This window comes from Prionailurus viverrinus, chromosome B2 (assembly GCF_022837055.1).
Source record: "Prionailurus viverrinus isolate Anna chromosome B2, UM_Priviv_1.0, whole genome shotgun sequence".
Lineage (NCBI taxonomy): Eukaryota > Metazoa > Chordata > Mammalia > Carnivora > Felidae > Prionailurus > Prionailurus viverrinus.
Window position 1 is genome coordinate 53,563,840 of NC_062565.1, and position 22,311 is coordinate 53,586,150.

Consider the following 22,311-nt stretch of genomic DNA (forward strand, 5'->3'; position numbering starts at 1 on the left):
CAGCATGAGAAGCAACTTGTTATATACAAGGGTAGCCCCCCCACCCCATGACTATTGGCAGATTTGTCAGTAGAAAACTTTCCGGCCACAAAGGAATGGGATGATATACTCAAAGTGTTTGCTTAAAGAAAAATACTGCCAAATGAAAATACTATATCTGGCAAAAATGTTCTTCAAAAACACAAGAGAAATAAACAACTTCCCAGATTAAAAAAAAGCCTGAGGGAGTTCATCACCACCAGATCGACATTATAAGAAATATTAAGAAAGTCCTTTAAGTTGAAACTTAAAAACATTAAACAACACAAAAGCATTGCAAAATATAAAACTCACTGGTTAAAGTAAATATATAGACAAATTCAGAATACCATAATACTGTAACAGTGGTATGTAAGCCTCTTTTAACTCTGAAATAGAAGTTTAAGTATAAACAATAACCGTAACTGTAAAAATATGCTAATACAGTATACATACATACACACACACACACACACACACACACACACACACACATATCAATATAAGATGTTGTAATTTATAACACCAATGACAAAGTGTGAGGGGGGCAGGGAGAAGCAAAAATGTAGAGTATATGTGAATGCAATTAAGTTAATAAGTTATCAGCTTAAAATAGATTGCTATAACTACATATTTTACATAAGCCTCATGGTAACCACAAAGGAAATACCTATACAAGATACATTAAAAAAATAAGAAAAACATCAAAATATGTCACTACCAAAAAAAAAAAAAAGTCAACGAAAGACAAAGACAGAAAGAAAGAAAAGAAGGTACCAAAAAACATATGACTGAAAACAATGAACAAAATGGTGATATTACATCTTTCCCTCTTGCTATTTCAGATGTAAATGGATTAAATTCCCAAATAAATTGCTGAATGGAAAAAAACAAGATCCAACTATGTACTGTCTATATATACTTTAGGACTGTGGAGACACACAAGCTAAAAGTATAGGGATGGAAAAAGATACTCTGTGCAAATAGTAACCAAAATACAGCAAAGGTGGCAATACTTAGACAAAACAGACTTTAACTCAAAAATTCAAATGACACAAAGAAGGACATGATATAATGATAAAGGAGTCAATTCACCAACAAGACATAACAATTACAAATATATAGGCACCCAGTATCATGCCACCCAAGTATCTAAAGCAAACGCTGGCAGAACTGAAAAGAAAAATAATAGACACAGAAAACACAGTCATAAGGATTTCAATAGGCCACTTCCAATAATAAACACAACATCCAGACAGAAGATCAAAAAGGGAACACAGGACTTGAACAATACTATAGACCAAAAGGAGCTAACAGACATATACAGAACATTCCACCACGTATCAACAGAATACACATTCTTCTCAAGTGCAAATGAAACATTCTCCAAAACAGATCACATGTTAGGTCAAAAAATGTCTTAACAAATTTAAGAAGACCGAAATCATACCAAGTACATCCTCCAATCACAACAGAATAAAAACTAGAAATTAATGATAGGAGGAAAAATGGAAAATTCACATATACGTGGAAATTAAACAACATGCTGAGTCAAAAAACGAATCAAAAAAGAAATTAGAAAATATCTTGAGACAAACAATAACTAAAATACAACATACCAAAACTTTTGAGATGTGGCAAAATCAGTACTAAGAAGGAAATTTATAGTGATAAAAATATACATTAGAAAGGAATAAAGATCTCAAATAAACAACCTAACTTTATTCATCAAAAAACTAGAAGAACTAAGCCCAAAATTAAGAGGAGGAAGGAAATAATCTATTTTAATAATCTTTAAGATAATTAAGATTAGAGCAGAAAAAGACTTGTAACTAGTCAGGATATTGAATCAGTAATCAAAAATCTCCCAACAAAGAAAAGCCTAGGACCAGGTGTCTTCACTGGTGAATTCAAACAAACACTTAAGGAATTAATGCCAATCCCTCTCAAACTCTTAAAAAAACTGAAGAGGAGGAAATACTTCTAAACTTTTTTTTTTTTTTGCCCTGATACAAAAGCCAGATAAAGACACTACAAGAAAACTAAAGGTCCATATTCCTCATGAATACAGATGCAAAAATCCTACACAAAATACTAACAAAATGAATTCAACAGCATCCTTGAGATGCAAAAATGATTTAACCTAAGAAATTAATGTGATACACCGCATTAATAAAGCATAAAAGTTACGTGATCATCTCAATATATGCAGAAAAAACATCTTACAAAATTCACCCTTCTTTCGTGACAAAATGCTCATCAAATTAAGAAGCAATTTACCAGGGCACCTGGGTGGCTCAGTCAGTTATGCATCTGACTCTTAGTTTCTGGTCAGGTCATGATCTCACAGTTTGGTGAAATGGAGCCCTGCATCAGGTTCTGTGCTGACAGAGCAGAGTCTGCTTGGGATTCTCTCTCTCCCTCTCTCTCTGTCCCTCCCATGCTCACGCTGTCTCTCTCTCTCTCAAAAATAAAATACAAAATACAAAAAGAAGGAATTTACCTCAACATAATAAAGGTCATATATGAAAAGCCCACCGTTAACATCATAATCAATGTTGAAAAACTAAAAGTTCTTCCTTTAAGATCAGGAACAAGACAAAAGAGGTTAGAGTGGGAGAGAGCCAAAGCATAAGAGACTCTTAAAAACTGAGAACAAACTGAGGGTTGATGGGGGGTGGGAGGGAGGGGAGGGTGGGTGATGGGTATTGAGGAGGGCACCTTTTGGGATGAGCACTGGGTGTTGTATGGAAACCAACTGGACAGTAAATTTCATATATTGAAAAAAAAAATAAATTTCAAATGAAAAAAAAAAGATCAGGAACAAGAGAAGGATGCCCACTCTTGCCACTTCTATTCAACTTAATATTGAAAGTACTAGCAGAGAAGCAAAAGTAATCAAATACTAATGAATAAACTTAACTAAGGAGGTGAAAGACTTGAAGGCTGAAAATGACAAAACACTGCTACAATTAATTGAAGAAATCACCAACAATAGAAACATCTCACGTTCACAGATTGGAAAACTTAATATTGTAAAAATTTCCCTATCACCCAAAGTGATGCATCTCTATCAAAATCCCAAAAGCCAGACACAGAAGAACAAACAAGGAATAATTCCACCTTTATGAAATATCTAAAGGAGTCAAACTCCTTACAACAGAAAGTATAATGGTGGGCTGCCAGAGTGGGAGGAAGAAGGAAATGGGGAGTGGCTGTTCAATGGGCACAAAGTTTCAGTCACGAAATAGGAAAAAGTTCTAGACATCTACAGTATGACACTGTGCTTGTAGTTAACAATACTGTAGTATACACTTAAAATGTTTAAGAGATTAGATCTTATTGGTTTTTTACAACAATAAAAAAACAATAGGAAAAAAAGAAAAAAATTAGACTCTCAGATAAAGAAAGAAATCATTGCCCATTATAAAAAGATCATCCTGAAATAAGAAATGTATTGCAGAATGCAGCTTCAGGGAAATGGTAGTCTATGAAGATGAAATAATCCATGTGAGAACAAAGAGGTGAATAATATTTTGCTCAATGTGGATCAAATCACAGCAAGAGTATAAAGGTGAACAATATTAGGAAATGGTAATCCTATATGATAAGCACCTCGAGGTAAAATTTAACCATTTGTCAAAAAAAAAAGGAAACTGTCAAATGATTCAAATACAAATTACATGATTACAGCAATGCATTAATCATACTTTAATACAGTTATTAAAAAGTCAAGTTCAAAGAACCTCATATACTGCTCTAAGTACAATTTCAAAAAATCACATTTTCAAAGATGGCTATTGTACAGCATGTTTGTGAACTGAATAGACACAGACATTACTTACATTCTTTCTTTGAGTGTGCATGAAGAGATTTTTGGCAAGATTTCCAATTTAATTTTTTTTTACAGACTGGACATTTCCAGTCTGTAAAAAGAATTTTTTACCCCTTTTAAGCACAGCTACTCTTTCATGTGTAATTAGAATTTTTTAAATAGAATACATTTACCAAAATACCTATCTACAAAATATCTCTGAAGTAGTACAAATACATATTTAATCAAATTTTATTTTAGGATACAAAATAGTAAAATATCACCATGAAAAGTCTGTTTTAATAATAATATATACCTAGCTTCAAAACCACAGAATTCTAATTCTAATATGACAAAGCATTTAAACATCTATGTATGTCAAATTATTTCTCAATACAACTGGGAAACAAATCTACACCCCTCTGTTCTGTTCAAGATGACAAAAGTCAACACAGTCTAACTGTTAGAGACATTAAAAAAAAAAACTGTGATGACCTTTTCTACTTGATACAGTACCTTTTTAAAAGTTTGATTAAATAAAATGCTTAATTTCTATACCTTCTTAAATAATATAAAAAAATGATTAAATGTTTTTTCTGTACTATATACCCAAAACAAATTTGAAGAAAAAAGAGAATGAAACTTTTTCTAAGCCACAATCATTTAGAAATATTTCTAAAATTTTGTTTTAACATTTATTTATTTTTGAGACAGAGAGAGACAGAGCATGAACGGCGGAGGGTCAGAGAGAGGGAGACACAGAATCTCAAACAGGTTCCAGGCTCTGAGCTGTCAGCACAGAGCCCGACGCGGGGCTTGAACTCACGGACCGTGAGATCATGACCTGAGCTGAAGTCGGACGCCTAACCGACCAAGCCACCCAGGCGCCCCTGGAAATATTTCTATGAAATGTTAACCAACCTATTTTTGAAGATTTTGTAGGTAAACTGGGGGCAAAAAAGCCTTTCCATGTTACACAAATATTATTTTTAGGTATATTGTATATTAAATGACTATAATATTAAAAATAAAAGATACAAATTACTTTCCCCCTAAGTAATATGAACAGAAGCATGTGTATATCCTAATAGCATTAATGTTTACTAAAAATACAAACTTTTCCATTTCCACGGAGTTATCATAAACACAAAGTTAGATTTCATGGAATGATATAAAAATAACTGACTGATAAGTACTATATTTTCAAATGTTCTCTCACTAACCATAGAAATTTAAGTCTCTTTCAAGTGCAATTTTTAACATTTTTCCAGAGCTTTAATAATATTAGTAATTTGACCTTTGTTTTTGGAAGAAATGAGAGATTCTCATTCAGAATTCTGTACAAGAATATTCACTGTTATTTATAGTAGAAAAACTTAGAAATGAACTAAACACCATCAACTGATGAGTGGATAAAGAAGATGTATCTTCTTTATCCATACACACAGACATATACACATACATACATACAATGGAACATTACTCAGCCATCAGAAAAGAATGAAATCTTGCCATTTGCAACAACACGGATGGAGCTAGAGTGTATATGCTAAGTGAAATAAGTCAGAGAAAGACAAATACCATACGATTCCACTCATATGTGGAATTTAACAAAACAGATGAATACAGGAGGAACAGAGAGGCAAACCAAGAAACAGACTCTTAACTGTAGAGAATAAACTGATGGTTACTGGAGGGAGGTGGGTGGGGAGATGAGATAAATGGGTGATGGGTATTAAGGAGGGCACTTGTTGTGATAAGCACTAGGTATTGTACGTAAGTGGTGAATCACTAAATTTTACACCTGGAACTAATATTACACTGTATGTTAGCTAACTAGAATTTAAATAAAAACTTAAAAAAAAAACTAAACATGCAAAAATAGAAAAATTATTCAATAAATTATCTTAGGAGACTGAGATTGTCTGCTTTCACATTAATAGAGGATGAAAATTATACACACAGTAATAGAATATAAAATAATAAGAAAATAGAGTATGAAATAATATATACAATATTATTCTCATTTAGGCACATGAATAAATTCTCAGACACGCTGAAATAAAAGAAACTGGAATGAAAAAGACAAAAACTCATTAACAGGAGTAATAATGATCATGTGTGATTTATACATATTCTTGATCTTTTTTTTTTTTTTTAGGTTCATTTATTTACTTTGAGAGAGAGAGCTGGGGACAAGCAGAGAGAGAAAGGGAGAGAATCCCAAGCAGGCTCTGCAGTGTCAGCACAGAGCCAGATGCAGATTCCATCTCATGAACCATGAGATCATGACCTGAGCTAAAATCAAGAGTCAGACACTTAACCAACTGAGCCACCCAGGCACCCCACATGGATTCATATTTTTTTTAGTTTATTTTGAGAGAGAGAGAGAGAGAGAGAGAGAGAGAGAGAGCGTGAACTGGGGGAGGGGCAGAGAGAGAAGGAGAGAGCGAGAATCCCAGGCAGGCTCCACACTGTCAGTGCAGAGCCTCAGGTGGGGCTTGCACCCACAAATCGTGAGATCATGACCTGAGCCTGAGTTGGATGTTTAACAACTGAGCTACCCAGGCACCCCTCTTCATATTGTTTATGTGTCTTTATTTCTACCATCTCTACAACACACATATTGTGATCAAAAAGAAAAAGCAACAAATATAACAAAGTATGACATTTTCCAACTGTAGATTTTTTTCAAGTAATTTTATCCAGAATAAATGAAACACAAAACCAAGTGTTCATTTCAGTTCTAACATCATAGATAATTTGACATTAAATATAACTACACTGGTATAATAAGCACAGGTTATACTAAAATGTTAGAAAATGCAATTATTAATTGTTTCCAGATTCTATTAAGGCTTACCTTCACAAAGTTTCTGCTTCATCACTTCCCTTATTTTGGATATTGCAATATAGTCTTCCACATAAAACACGTAAGTAGATGAAGGCTTATTGGCGATAGCTCTAAGTTCTGCATCCTCTGTTTCTGAGCCAACACCAATAGCAAATAAAGTGATTTTACTGTCTCTTGCTGCTTCTGCTGCATCCTTAACTTCATCTTGAGATTTACCATCCGTAAGTACCACTGCTATCTTAGTCAGAAACCGTGAGGACTTGGCAAAAAGGTAATCAAGAGCAAACTGGATGGCCTTTCCAGTCCTTGTGTTTCCACCCAGGTAGTGTATGGAGTCCATTGCGGCCATCAAGTTCTCTCCTGAATTGTGGCTTCCAAGGGGAATTTCCAATACAGGATAGTCACTATACTGGACCACTCCAACCTGAATAAACTTTGGTCCTATGTCAAAATTTTTTGTGATATTGGCAAGCCATTTTTTCACTATTTCAAAGTTTTCTGGACCAACACTGTAAGAGCCATCTAAGATGAAAACTAAATCTGTTGGAGCCGTACGACAACCTAAGTGAAAAAGAAAACCATCAGAGCACATTTGCTGTATAAAAAGAAAAGCATAGGCAGTTTTTACTGCATGATTTTGAAGTAACCAACTGGGGGAGGGAGATCCTTTCACAACATACATGTATATCAAATCACCATGAGGTACACTTCAAATATCTTACTATTTCCTATGTCCATTATACCTCAATAAAGCTTAAAATTTTTTTAAAGTAACCAGTTCACTGGAGCTATGTGGGATTAAATAAGATATACCGCCTAGCTCATGAAAATTCTTTCTGAGGGCTATTATTTTTGTTGACATTTTTTATTCTTTTATCTTAATTTAAGGATTAATGACTGAGCTTTAAAAGTAGGGAATAAAAAAGACATGCTGTATATGACATGATATCTAGATATCTCTTTGTAGGGGCAGGTATTACCGTAAAGCACCATTTTATTCTGTTTCCCCACCCAATAAATGAAAACACAAAAATAAGCAAATAAATTATTTTCAGCTATACACTAGTAGCATTAAGTTATCAATGAAATATGGTTCGTTTACTGATAACCTGAAGTATTTACAATAATAAAATAAACCAACGAATAAGGGAAAGAAATTTAAAAAGAAACTTTCTGCCAACTTCAGGATTCAACTAGTCAATAAAGATCCATATTCTTTAATATAGTTAATAAAAGCTTAATAAACTGAGATCACCAATGCAGGTCCAATATCTCATTGTCAGCCAATAATATACTTGTGCTAAGCGAATCTATGTTCAAAAGTATAAAGCTATTTATTTCTCCAGAGCGATAAGGATTCTCGTTTCAAGATGCCAGGAAACACATGTGATCAGCACACCTTACATTTCTATTAAGGAAAATAAAAAACTACCGTTGGTTTAAGTTACACTTAGACAAGTTCTAAGCAGTTGTGGGGGAAAAAATCTTACTGGTCTTTTCCACACTGCACAACATGCCTCCAACCCTATTTCATTCTTTCAGTCTATATATATATATTTTTTTTTTCAACGTTTATTTATTTTTGGGACAGAGAGAGACAGAGCATGAACGGGGAAGGGGCAGAGAGAGAGGGAGACACAGAATCGGAAACAGGCTCCAGGCTCTGAGCCATCAGCGCAGAGCCTGACGCGGGCTCGAACTCCCGGACCGCGAGATCGTGACCTGGCTGAAGTCGGACGCTTAACCGACTGCGCCACCCAGGCGCCCCCAGTCTATATATATTAAATACCTACTCTGTGCTTGATATCCTGCTAGGTACCAGCTTCAAAGATACATAAGATATCTCAAATAGATATCAAAGTCTAGTAAGACAGACAACTGGCTGCTTAGGGAAAGTACAAAGTATTCTGAGAACATTTAGGAGGGGGTAGCAACCTAACTGTGGAAAACCAGGGTAGATTTTGTGGGGAAGCTGACTGGGAGTCTGAGGTCTGAAAGGAGAGCTGTAGCCAGGTGAAGAGGAGGACCTCCTAGTAAGAGGGGACAGTAAGTGCCAAGGCCCAGAGATAAGAGTCAAACACTGCCCAAAAGACAAACTGGTTCATTTGAGTAATTCCAATAGTTTGAAATGGAAACAGAGCATGCTGAACAGCCATACTTGCTTTCTCTTTCTCTCACTTCTGCAAAGCAACAAAAATACTACTGTTTATGGCCCATATGATAAAGGTCACATATCCCTGGAGATGGTAAGTTGGAAGAGAATGAGATGAGTCAAGGTAATATGACAACAAATTTTGTTGCAAGTCTTGTGTTTTTACTCAAATCAATGGTCTCCCTTAAGTAGTGATCAGATGCCCAATTTAAAGTTATAATGGTTTATTTTCCATAGACACTGCAAATGAGATATCACAATTGCAAAGGACAGTCGTGAAGGAAAAAGCAATGTTTACTGACAATTAGTATTTGCATTTTCATATCTCCTTAGAAGTCAATCAATCAATCAATCAATCAATCAATCTCTGCTTTCCTTTCCATTCTTTTCCTCATCTTTGTCTACTTCCATATCTAGGATGATGACAGGGCTCACAGGAAGATGCCTCAATTTTAAAATTAACTCACCCAACACAGTAACCAGCAAAAAGAAACACTATTGTCAGGTGAACATGCAGTCAAGAAATTACTTCCCCCCTCCCAAAAACTTTTTTCAATGCCAAAACATAGATTTATCTCAAAACCGTAACCATGATTATGATGCCACTCTTAAGGTGGTGGGGAAGTCCAAAAAAGCCTGAGGGACTCTAATCCAACATCCTCTGCCATGGTGACCACAGCCAGGGTTCAGGTTAGGGACAGCAGAAATGGAATTCTGCCCCAGAGGCGAATTTTCTAACCCAAGGGAATGCAATTCTTCTGGGGTTTTTTGGAAGCTGGACTGGGATTACAGACATCTGCTTTCGTTCAAGACACAAAAGGACAGGCAAGTTATGTTTACAGAGTTCTTTAGAGTTGTCCTTCCTCAATGCTATGAGACTCATTGTCTAGACCTGCTAGTGTTTGTGTGCCACTTGATTCAGTATTTATAAACTCTAACCAGGTTGTTCTTGGCCCTTCATACCCCTTTCCAGAGCCACGGAGCATATATTTCACAACTGCCAGGTGAGCCAAGAACATGGGTACAAAAGCAAGTATTGCCGTTTATAAAAGCTAGGCAAAATACCACTCCAAGAGACTTCTTCCTTAGAGAGATGAAATTACCAGTGTCACCGGGGGGAAAAAAATGGACTAAAGAGCAAAGGCATAGTTCTAATACTAGTTATGGCACTAATCAGCTGTGTGACATTAGGTAAGCCCCTTAAATTTTGCTGTATCTCTTTTCCCACCCAAAAAACCAAAGCATATCTACCTTCTATAGTGCTTGGGTTGATTAACCTATAAAAGTGTTATATAAACATTAAATTTATTATTGTTTTAATAAATTTTTAGCAAGTTGTCAAACCATATGATTTAAGTGTTAGAGAAACCATAATTAATTTATAGTAGGGTGTCTACGAGTTTTCAAATATGATTATAAGCAAAGTTTTTTTTTTTTAAAGCATGATATCTATAAATAATGGCCTGGGTAGCAGAACAGCGATTAATATAACCCTCCTTCTCTAATCCAAGCTTTCCTACAGGCAATCAGAATAATAATCACCATTTACTCAAATGTCACTGTGCTAAGCCATTAAAATGCATTATCCTGTTTACGTGGATTATCTCATTATCTCTATAAGGTAACTTCATAGGATGGTCCTGATAATCATCCTATGAGGTAGATACTTCATCTTCACATCACTAACCTCATAAATGGCTGAGCATGAACTCAATATGAGACCATTTATTCCAAAGCCTGATGGGTAAAATAAACAATTACCACAGAATTTTCTCAAAATTACCTCTGATAGAAGTTTTTCCTCTCAGCTAATACGTAACACAGCAATTCATTTTATTTTAGGGCATTACAACATTAAAGACAATAAGAATAAGGTCCTTAAAAGAATTGCTTGAGCTCCACTAATTTGATTTCTACAATCGATTTGTTGATAACAAAAATGCTGATAGTTCTTACTTGATCTTATTTCTCCATCTTCAGCTAATACAGAATTCTGAAGAAGCAGGACCAAAACTATCCAAAGAAACATATTATGGTGAGCCATGTTTCTTCTTTGGTTCTAATATTTTGGTTTTAGGATTCCTAAAAAAAGAGAGAGAAAAAAAAAGGAAAGTTAACTATATTAGAAAAATAAAGACAAATAGCTAGTCATTATTATAAGTCTAGATTTTTTCATTGTAATATCCAGCTGGAGTACAGTTTTTAGTAACCTTAGAATAATTTACATGTCCAAAATAGCCATATTTTTTAATGTTTATTTATTTTTTAGAGAGAGAACATGAGCAGGGAAGGGGCAGAGAGAGAGAGAGGGAGACACAGAATCCGAAGCAGGCTCCAGGTTCCAAACTCTCAACACAGAATCTGACGTGGGGCTTGAACTCGTGAACTGCTAGATCATGACCTGAGCTGAAGTCTGATGCTTAACTCACTGAGCCACCCAGGCACCCCAGAAATAACCATATTCTAAATATGTTATGCAAGAGGACAATGAATAGGAGCTGAGGAAAACTGTAAGTCTTTTAATTCATAACTATCTTGAAAAGGTATAAACTTTTCTAAAACTTTGGGCTTTGCTCAAAATATTTACTAGAATTCCTCCTTCCAGCATAGCCTGTAGAGCCTTAACACATTCTTTGTATTATCTCACTGGGAGCAAACATTTTTCTTTTAAAAATGGATTTGCATTTAAGAAACACTTAAAGGGCATCTGGTAACAATATTTACATAATAAAGCAAGCGGATTTTAATTTTTTTGAGCATTAAGAGCTATTTTATTTGATTCATAAACACTCAGTTATATGACCTTAATACGTCTTCTAAGTTAGTCCAAGGACTTCACTTCTGGTTAGAATGTGGAAAGTTGCAAGACACTATCATTCCCACCAACGCCAGATAAACTACACAACTATAGTCTTTTATACCCACTGGGAAAGACAGGATTTAAAGAAACTTAAATGAGTAAAATTTCAAAAGTTAGCAATCCTTTATACGATAGAAGAGATTCTGGGCTGATTTCATCCCTAGCAGAAAGGGAATCCTCTTCAGGAGGGTCCCAGACACAGAAAGAGTATGCCCCTAGTCAGCAATACTTGCCCATGAGTCTTAACAGAGTACATGGAACAGACAAATACTACAGAGAAAATTGAGAACAACACGGAACAAGAGAGATCTACCTTCCTCTCCCTGTTCAGGTATCCAGGGAATTCCTCAAATGCAAATCTTTGGCATGCTGAAGGGGGGGTGGTGGGGGAAGAAGCAACAGAACTCAACAGAAATCCCTTGGAGACATGCCAGTTCTTACCTACAGTGGAGAAAGAAAGAGAATTCAAAAAGCAGAAAGCTGGGACACCTGGGTTACTCAGTCAGTTAAGTATCTAACTGAGGCTCAGGTCATGATCGCACAGTTCATGGGTTCCAGCCCCACATGGAGTTGTGTGCTGACAGTGCGGAGTCTGCTTGGGATTCTCTTGCTCTCCTGCGCGCGCGCTCTCTCTCTCGCGCGCTCTCTCTCTCTCTCTCTGTCTCAAAATAAATAAGCTTAAAAAAAAAAGCAGAAAGCCAAAGAAAGGACGAGAGAGAAAAACAGAAATTGTAAATACAAAAGGCTGGAAATCATACTGACAAGCTGAAAGAAATTTCCCAAGGGTCTCGCAAGATGTGAGAAGAAGCAAGAAAAATCTGATTTTTGATCAGGATTAAAATACTCAGTATAAGCACATCCAGAGATGATGTAAAATGGCTATCATAAATATGTTAAAGGATCTAATGAGTAAGACAAATAACAATGGGCAAAAATATGGGAAATTTCAAAAGAGAGATGGAAACGTTAAAAAAAGATACAAACTGAAATGCTTGCCATGAAAAATATGTCAAAAAATAATTCAGGGGCGCCTGGGTGGCTCAGTCAGTTAAGCGGCCAACTTCGGCTCAGGTCATGATCTTGCAGTCCATGAATTCAAGCCCTGCATCGGGCTCTGTGTTGACAGCTCAGAGACTGGAACCTGCTTCAGATTCTGTGTCTCCCTCTCTCTCTCTGCCCCTCCCCTGTTCACTCTCGTGCTCTCTCTCAAAAAAAATAAACATTAAAATTTTTTTTTAATTCAAATAAAAATGTGACATTTTAATGCTCACATTTCAATAATCATTGAATTAGACAAAAAAATTAATGATTGTACAGGTTTCAAAAATATCAACCAACTTCACCTCACTGACATTTACAGAACACCTAACAGCAGCATAATATACATTCTTCTCACTTCTATTCAAAATGTGAATATACTTCTATTCAAAACCGTACAGGAAGTCCTAGCCACTGTCATACTCAAAATGAAAATAAAAGATATAAAGCCTATAAAGAAATAAAACTGTATTTATAGATATGATTTTTCCATAGAAAACTTTTTGAAATCTACCAAGACATTAGTTGAATATGTCAATTTGGCAAGGCCACAAGAAACAAGGGTATTAGGGTTTAAGTTTATATACTAGCAATAAAACTGGGGGGAAAGGGGAAATGTAATACTCTATTTAATAGTATCAGAAGCATCCTAAACCTAATGAAAAATGTGAAAGACCTCTACCCTAAAAAATATAATACATTGTTGAGAGCAATTAAAAAAAGCAAATAAAGAATCTATATTCATCAATTAAAAGACTCAGTCTTGGTTACATGTCCATCCTTCTTAAACTGACCTATAAATTCAACACAATCCCAATTAAAATTCCAGCATATTTTTAAAAGAAAGTGATGAACTTATTCTAAAATTATATAAAATTCAAATGATTTTGAATTAGAAAAACCATCTTAAATGGAGAACAATTTTCAACAAAGAACCATCTTGATTAAGAAGAACAAAATTAAGAGAATTTATACTACTTGATTCTGACTTACTATAAAGCTCCAATAATCAAGAAAGTGTGCTCTCGGTATAAGGATAACCATACAGAATGGAACCCAGTAGAGTTCAAAAACAGACCCACACGTCTCAGTTGGTTAAGCGTCTGACTTCAGCTCAGGTCATCTCACAGTTCATGGGTTCAAGCCCCATGTCAGGCTTTGTGCTGACAGCTCAGAGCCTGGATCCTGCTTCTGATTCTGTATACCTCTCTCTCTCTCTCTCTCTGTCCTCTCTTGCTCATACTCTGTCTCTCTCAAAAATAAATAAACATTAAAAAAATTACTTAAAAAAAAACAGATCCACACTTACGTGGTCAATTGATTTTCAATAAAAGTGTCAAGGTAAGTGAATAAGAGTCTCTTCACTAAATGGTGCTGGATCAACTGGACAAACACAATAAAATGAACCATCTCATCCTGCATACAAAAATTAGATAAAGCATAGACCTAAATGTAAAAGCTAAAACTATAAAGCTTCTAAAAGAAAACTTAAGAGAATATTTTCATGACCTCAGGATTAGGCAAATTTTCTTAGGACACAAAAACTACTAGCAACTTTAAACATGGATACATTCGATTTTGCCAAAATAAACACTTCTGTTCCTCAAAAAACACCCTTAAGACACTATTCACAATACTCAAGAAAAGTGACCCATATCCAGAATACATACATTTTTTAAACTTCTACAGTATTACTCAGCCATGAAAAAATAAAATAAAATCTTGCCATCTGTGATGACTTGGATGGACCTACAGTATATTATGCTAGGTGAAATAAGTCAGTCAGAACAAGACAAATACCATATTATTTCCTTCATATGTGGAATATAAGAAACAAAACAAATAAAGAAAACAGAAATAGACTGAGAGACATAGGAAGCAAACTGCTGACAGCCATACAGGGGTGGGGTTGAAGGGCTGGGGTAACAGGAGAAGAGGATTAAGAGGTACAAACTTCCAGTTACAAAATGAGTAAGTCATGAGGATATAACAACACAGGAAATATAGTCAGTAGTACAGTAATAACCATGTCTGGTGACAGATGGTAGCTACACTTATTGTGAGGATCATTTTATAATGTATAATATTGAATCACTGTGATACACCTAAAACTAACAAGATATTTGTGTCAATCATAGTTCAACAAATAAAAATAAAAATATTCTTTAAAAATAAAATAATTTACTGGCAAAAAAACCCTAAAAATCAACACTAAAAGGGAAAATAATCTGGGGTGCCTGGGTGGCTCAGTCAGTTAAGCATCTGACTGCAGTTCAGGTCATGATCTCACAGTTCTGAGTTCAAGCCCCACATCGATCATCTGTCTCCCTCACTCCCTCACTTTCTGCCCCTCCCCTGCATATTCTCTGTCTCTCTCTCTCTTTCTCTCAAAAAGAAACATTTTTAAAAAAAGGAAAACAATCCATTTTTTTTAATAACGGGTAAAATTCTTGAACAGATACATTACATAGATACAGAAATGGCCAATAAACCTATTAAATAGAACTCATCATTAGTCATCAGGGAAATAAAGGTTAAAAACAATAAAGTAACATTTCACACCCCCTAAAATAGCTAAAATTTAAAATTGACAGTATCAAATGTTTTTTTGAGACTATGTGGAGAAATTGGAACTCATACATTGTTGGTGAGAGTGGAAAATGAAATAACCACTTTAGAGAACTGTTAGGTTCAGTCTCTTAGAAAAGTTAAACTATGACCAACAATTCCTCTGCTGGGTATAAAACCTAAAGAAATGAAAACATGTGCCTACAAAAAAACTTTAAGGATGTTTATAGTTTTATTCATAACTGTCCCAAACTAAAAGTAACTCAAGTGCTATCAACATGAGAACAAACAAACAAGTTGTGTGGTATATTCACATAAGGAAATAACACACAGCAATGAAAATAAAGTGAACTATTGTTATAACCAACACATGAACAAATTTTAGATTTGTTCTGTGTAATGAAAAAAGTCAAACACAAAAGAATACATAAAGCATGATTCCAGTTATGCGAAGTCCTAAATCACAAAACCTACCCATGGTTCTAGAAATCAGGAAACATTTGACTTAGATGAAAGAATTCAACTGGAGGGGCACCTGGTTGGCTCAGTCGGGTAAGTGTATGACTCTTGATTTTGGCTCAGGTCATGATCTCACGGTTCATGAGATCAAGACCCACACTGGGCTCTGAGTGGTCTTGGAATTCTCTTTGTTCCTTCTCTCTTGAACTCTCTCTCTCTCAAAAATAAATTCATAAAAACACTTAAAAAAAAAAAGAATTCAATTGGAAAGTGGCATAAGTAAACTGACTGGGTCATAGAAACATCTACACTTACAGTGATGTTATTCTGGTGTATAAATTTATCTAAGCCCATTAAACGTATGGCTGGATAATTATATAATTTGTTGTATATAAATTATACCTTGGTGAGAAACAATCCAACATCATCACTGTCATTTTTCAAATTAGGCTGGCCCCTCTGGACAAAAAGCTATAAAGGTCGAAAAATGTCAATGAGAAGCATTTTTGGTGAGTCATCACCAGGATGTACTATTTTATGGTAATAAGTTATGCTAATAAATATTGACTGGCTTCCACCCCAAAAGCATCAAAGTGAAGTTATTCTGCTCCTCTACCAAAATCATCTTTACTATTTTTATGTAGTATCTAATTCCTTCAGAATTCCTGGGCTAAAGTTAATTGTCTAATTTTATTCAATTCTAGATAGACAGCTATTAAAGTAGATGATATAAAAAGGGCATTAAATACATGTTACAGTCATATTATTTAGCCTTTGAAACATAACAAACATAACTGGAATGTTTCATAAATGTTTTATAACTATTTCATTGTACATATGCTTAAGTGCAATGCATATAAACTGAGACATATCCCCTGTTAGCATGTACGTCAATCACCTGGGGAGTCTGTTAAACATATGGATGCCCTAGCCCTACCCACTAGCTTCAGACTATAGAGCAAGGGAACAAACATTAAAAATAAAAAGTTTCCCATATCCATATGCTACTGTATGCCAAAGTTCTAGAAATTCTGATGTAAGGTAATACAAAAAATGATAAATAAGGAAAAAAATTATTTTTTTTTCAACGTTTATTTATTTTTGGGACAGAGAGAGACAGAGCATGAACGGGGGAGGGGCAGAGAGAGAGGAAGACACAGAATCAGAAATAGGCTCCAGGCTCTGAGCCATCAGCCCAGAGCCTGACGTGGGGCTCGAACTCACGGACTGCGAGATTGTGACCTGGCTGAAGTCGGACGCTTAACCGACTGCGCCACCCAGGCGCCCCAGGAAAAAAAATTTAAACTCCTAAAGTTCCTATTCCCCTGGTAGAGAAGTTAGCTAGCAACTCCAAATTGGAAAGCATTACTCAGAGAATCTCTTCAATCAAAAATGTCTCAAAATTTGCTACTCAAAAGTGGTCATATGCCACTCTTAAACATGGAAAATCCTGGAAACAATGTCTTGAAATGTCTTGGAAACATTTAACCTTTTAATGCTATAGGAATAATTCTTGATCCAGCAGAATGCAGGAATTAAACTGAGTTCACCTGTTAATGTGGATATGCATTAGGCTAAATGCACACCATGTAATCCAGGGTATAGATTTAACACTGCCACTAACTTTACCTTAATATCTTTCCCATAATGTTCAAAAAAGAAAAGGAAATTGATGATCCATAATCTTCCTTTCAACTACAGAAATAATGATCCATATTCTCTGACCTCACATTCTTGTGATAATGAAAATGTGTAGTTTACAATGGTTGAGGCTACAGCACTTCATTTAATCTTGGGAAGTGTTGAAGAAAATAAGGTTTGCTTAGGTACCATGGCTTGCCTGTCACATGAGCTCTCATCAACAACAGACCCAACACTTAAACTCAGGTTCTCTCACCTAGAATTCTTGACTATTTTCATTCAACAATAAACAGTTAATAAGTGCCTATTATGTGACAGATAGGTCTGGGAATTCAGCAGCGACCAAACTAGATAAGGGATCTGTTTTCATGCAGTTCCTGTTCCAGAGGCTAAAGAAGTAACTTAGTGAGATAATTTCACATAATGGTAAATGCTGTGAAGAAATACAAATAGTAACATGTAACTTGGGGCCAGGAGAGGAAGGGCTCTTGTAGATTTAGAAGTCCAAACAGGCCTCTAGAAAGATGCCATTTGAGCTGACAGCTGAGTAATGTTAAGGAGCCAACCTTGCCAGGAACTGAGGATAAACCTTCCCTTTTGCAGATGGAGAAGTTTGGTTTGTTCTATGAACAGAACAAAGGTCAGTGAAGCATGAGTGTAAGAGCAAGAGAAAAAATGGCAGGACTAAAATGACGTACCAAGGCCTACAGGCAGTATGTTAAATTTAGTACTGTCTTCCCTAAATGCCAAGTGAATCCAATGGAGGGTTTTAAGGATAGGTGCATCATGACCAAGTTTTTCTCACATTTAGTATATCATCCCACTTCCCAAATCAAAGAGCTTTAAAGCTTATTTATTGAGAGAGCACATGCAGGTGTGTGCACACAAGTGGGAAGAGGGGCAGAGAGAGAATCTCAAACAGGATCCACACTGTCAGCACAGAGCCCAACACAGGGTTTGAACTCGCGAACCTTGAGAGCACGACCTGAGACAAAAATCAAGAGTTGGATGCTTAACCGACTGAGCCACCCAGGCACCCCAAGAGCTCTATAAATTTTAACACTTGATTCTCAGAGAAAGCAAGACAAAGATCAACTGATCAATTATTATCCTTTTTTACTTTTCACTTCTCTTCCATTTCTTTACCCTCTGTGTTGTATCACATTTCACTGTCACAGTCCCTAACATTTTATTAAAATCAAAGTAACTACTTGTGAGTAAATTTGTGAGAACAGTGGATACAAATGAAAGCAAATTCTGTGTCTCTCGTCTCCTTGCAGTTAATGTTTCTTGCAGTGGGTCAGTGGTAAAGGCATGGGAATCAGCAGGAGGAGCCATCAGGAATGTAATACAAGCTTTCAAAATAAGGGACTGTCAGGAAAGATGCCATCTCAAAATCTGGTTGCTGTGCTCGGCTATAAAACCTTCACATAAAACTGAAGACTAAAAATAGTCCCCTCCTGGGACACTAACACTCAGGCTTATTTATAGGCTCTGCCTTTAAACTACGTTGTAAAACAGGAAAAGGTGGAGAAACAAATGGCAGTCCTCACACTTTCATGCACACATACACACACACATCTATTGTGTTCTAGATTTCTGACGTTATTATAGAAAGAAGCATTAAGTGGGACAGATAGAGTTTAAAAGGGCAAAATGCTGGCAAACCAGAAAACAAATTAAGAAATAATTCACCTATATACATATGGATGTATGTAGAGTTTGGTCTAGAGTCTGAGTTATCATTAAAACAACAGAACTATGGTTATAACATTTGCCATTTCACAGATCCAAGCAAGCCCCCCCAAAATAAATAACTAATCAATGCTACCTTGATTGTGTGTAACAATTTGTGGATATCTAAAAAATGGCATTAGTTATATTTCTCTAAACAACAATCTAGTGTGGTAGGGCAGATGAGTAATTATAAATCCCCATTTCACAGACAGACTAACAAATTCAAAGATATTATGTTATACCTTGCAGAGTTTACCTTCCTGCTGCAGAGTGGGTGACTACTTTCGCAATTCATTTGTACATTACACAGCATCCATTAAACCCACACAAGACAAAGTGAAGTGCAGTAACTGGGTTGTCTGTAGTTTGGTGGAGTGGTTTAAAACTCCATCTGGCCATAGGAGCTTCTGAATACTCAAGCAACAAAATACACACATCTGTGCAGGCATTCAAACTGAGGCCAGTAAAAGACAGCCAAGGAACATGGAGCACAGTATATTTTATTTGCCTATGCCAGCAAATCCACTGAAATCAGGCCATAGGATTCTATCGGTAATTTAAGCTATGCTTAAAATGTAGCCCTTTTTTCTATCCGTAAATTCCTCTTATATTAACATATATTAGCCTAATTTTAATTCTTTTAATTCACCTCTAGCTTTTGAAACAAATTATTATAAAGGTAAAGACATCAATTTCCAAAGAGATAGCTAAGAAAATTTTTCAACATCTAACTCAGGTCAAATTATTCTCCAGCAACTTAATCTTCCAATTCATCCATGTTACACCAAAAAGAATGCTGGATAACAAGTCATGAGGTGTGAGTTCTAGTCATGCATGTCCCCTGTCTGCCTACTTAGAAAATAAAACATAACCATATGCAAAGTTAAACAGCAATATGGGATAATAAATACAAAATATATGGTATAAACAAAAGAGGAGCCAAGGTAAAGGAAATAGGTGGAAATGAACATTTTATGTTCATCCCAATTATGGTTTCTAAATACCATTTTCCATTAAAAGGAACCAGGGCTCTTTGGGAAAACAGCAGATTCCAGATCTATAACGACAGAAATCTTGTCATTACAACAAGGAAGTCTCAAAAACTACTGGGATTAGATCAAAAGGACCAGAGAACTAAATTGAGGGGCTCCTACTGGGTAGCAATGAAAGCATCTGATCGTTAAAAATAATAATACAGTGGAATGAAGCATAACAATTTGATAAACCTATGAGTTCATAATGATAAATACAAAAAACACCATAGGTCACCTTTGGAGGTTGCTAGTATACAAGTAAAGAAAGACAAGAATTTTCTTTTCCTACATCTGTGATACTTCAGGGTAATAAAACAGTTGATGAAGCAACAGTTAATAAATGACAGGAGAATAACAGAATTAGAAAATCACATTTTGCAAGGCACCTGGATGGCTCTGTCAGTTGAGCAATCGACTCTTAATTTTGGCTCAAGTTGTGATCCCAGGGGTGTAGGATCAACCCCCCACGCGAGGCTCTGCACTGAGCATGGAGCCTGCTTGAGATTCTCTTTCCCTTTCCCTCTCCCTCTCTGTCTCCCCCACCCTGACCCCTCTCCCTAACTTGTGCATTCTCATTCTCTCTCTCAAAATAAAAAATAAAAAAAAGAAAATGACATTTTGCAATCTCTCATGAAATAATGGATCTAGGCAAGGATCACTAATGCTCCTAAAGGTCAGACAGGAAATTAGGACACATGTATTAGACCTGTCTAACAAGAGAAAACCTGGGTAAAAAGTAAAATTTAGAGTCATTGACAAAGAAACAAAATATCGCCAAGAAAAAGGTACCAAAAAACAGGCAAAGGATAGATACAAAGCATCATTATCATCTAATTTAATAATATACTTAAAGTTCTCAGTGATCTTTAAGAATATTTTGTACAGGATGTGAAATGCATGGTTTCCACAGTAAGATGTTTCTGTAATAGCTTAGCGAAGCAGGAGAAAATTATATTCTCAAAAATTATTAGAACTATTTTTATCCATTAATGACGTGTATCTATCTGCTAAAAATCAAGGAGTGCAAGCATTATGTGGCTTAGAAAATATTAGACTGGGTTTTGCAAGATTGTATTAGGCCTGATTCTGCTATATCATATGAATTTAAGCAAGAGAGAAAGGAAGAAATCAGCTGGGACTGCTCCCTGGGACTTGGTTTTCTTTTCCATGAAAAGAAAAAGGTTGACCAGTCAGTCTGTGATAATCAGCAAAATCAATTTACATGAAGTCTTGATGTTTTGTTTTGTTTTTAACAAAAGTATAATTACACCATTGTGTAACCTGCTTTAAAAAAATAATCATAGGGGCACCTGGTTGGCTTAGTTGGTTAAGCATCTGACTCTTGGTTTCAGCTCAGGTCATGATTTCACAGTTTCTGGGTTCAAGTCCCACATGAGGCTCCACGCTGACAGCACTGGACCTATTTGGGATTCTCTCTCTCCCCTCTCCCATCACTCTCTCTGTCTCTCTCTCAAAATAAGTAAACTTAAGGGGCGCCTGGGTGGCTCAGTCGGTTGAGCGTCCGACTTCAGCTCAGGTCATGATCTCCCGGTCCGTGAGTTCAAGCCCCGCATCAGGCTCTGTGCTGACAGCTCAGAGCCTGGAGCCTGTTTCAGATTCTGTGTCTCCCTCTCTCTCTCTGACCCTCCCCCATTCATGCTCTGTCTCTCTCTGTCTCAAAAATAAATAAATGTTAAAAAAAATTATTAAAAAAATAATAATAAATAAACTTAAGAAAAATGATTAAAAAAACCAAATCACAGACATTTAAGAAACAAGTTTAAGAGCCAAGACATTTTATTTCACTGGATAAGAAACAAACACATAGTGTTGGGGAGATTTACAGAAGTTCATCATGTAGTACAGAGAGCTTTCATTTATATTATTGATTGTTCTCATCCACATAACTCTTCCTTGTCCAAACTCCTCACAACCAATCACATCAACTACTTCACTAATGGATTTATGTGTAGAAGAATGGTCTCCCCAGCGAGTAAGTGTACTTGTCCATGCAAGACAAGGATTCAAACCATGGTCACTAATCACTGGGAAGTTCTCAACTCTTGCTGAGCCATAGTTTTTTCATCTGAAAAATGAGTATGATACCACAGCCCTTCTAGGACTCTTATAAAGATT

The 22,311-nt window shown here is 35.9% G+C and overlaps 1 protein-coding gene across 4 annotated transcripts in view; it reads right to left on the reverse strand.

Annotated features, from left to right (window-relative positions):
* The window catches only part of COL21A1 (collagen type XXI alpha 1 chain), a 185,264-nt gene that overhangs the window by 125,970 nt on the left and 36,983 nt on the right, over window positions 1-22,311 (reverse strand). For 2 of the 4 annotated variants that reach the window (XM_047859712.1, XM_047859714.1), the window contains exons 2-3: window positions 10,795-10,920; window positions 6,696-7,247 (exon numbers count right to left, since the gene is read on the reverse strand). In XM_047859712.1, coding sequence (XP_047715668.1) covers window positions 6,696-7,247; window positions 10,795-10,882 — 640 coding nt within the window. In that variant the 5' untranslated portion in view covers window positions 10,883-10,920. Of the gene's footprint in view, window positions 1-6,695; window positions 7,248-10,794; window positions 10,921-12,011; window positions 12,140-22,311 lie in introns of all 4 variants that reach the window. The other 2 variants (XM_047859713.1, XM_047859716.1) reach the window with 2 other exon arrangements.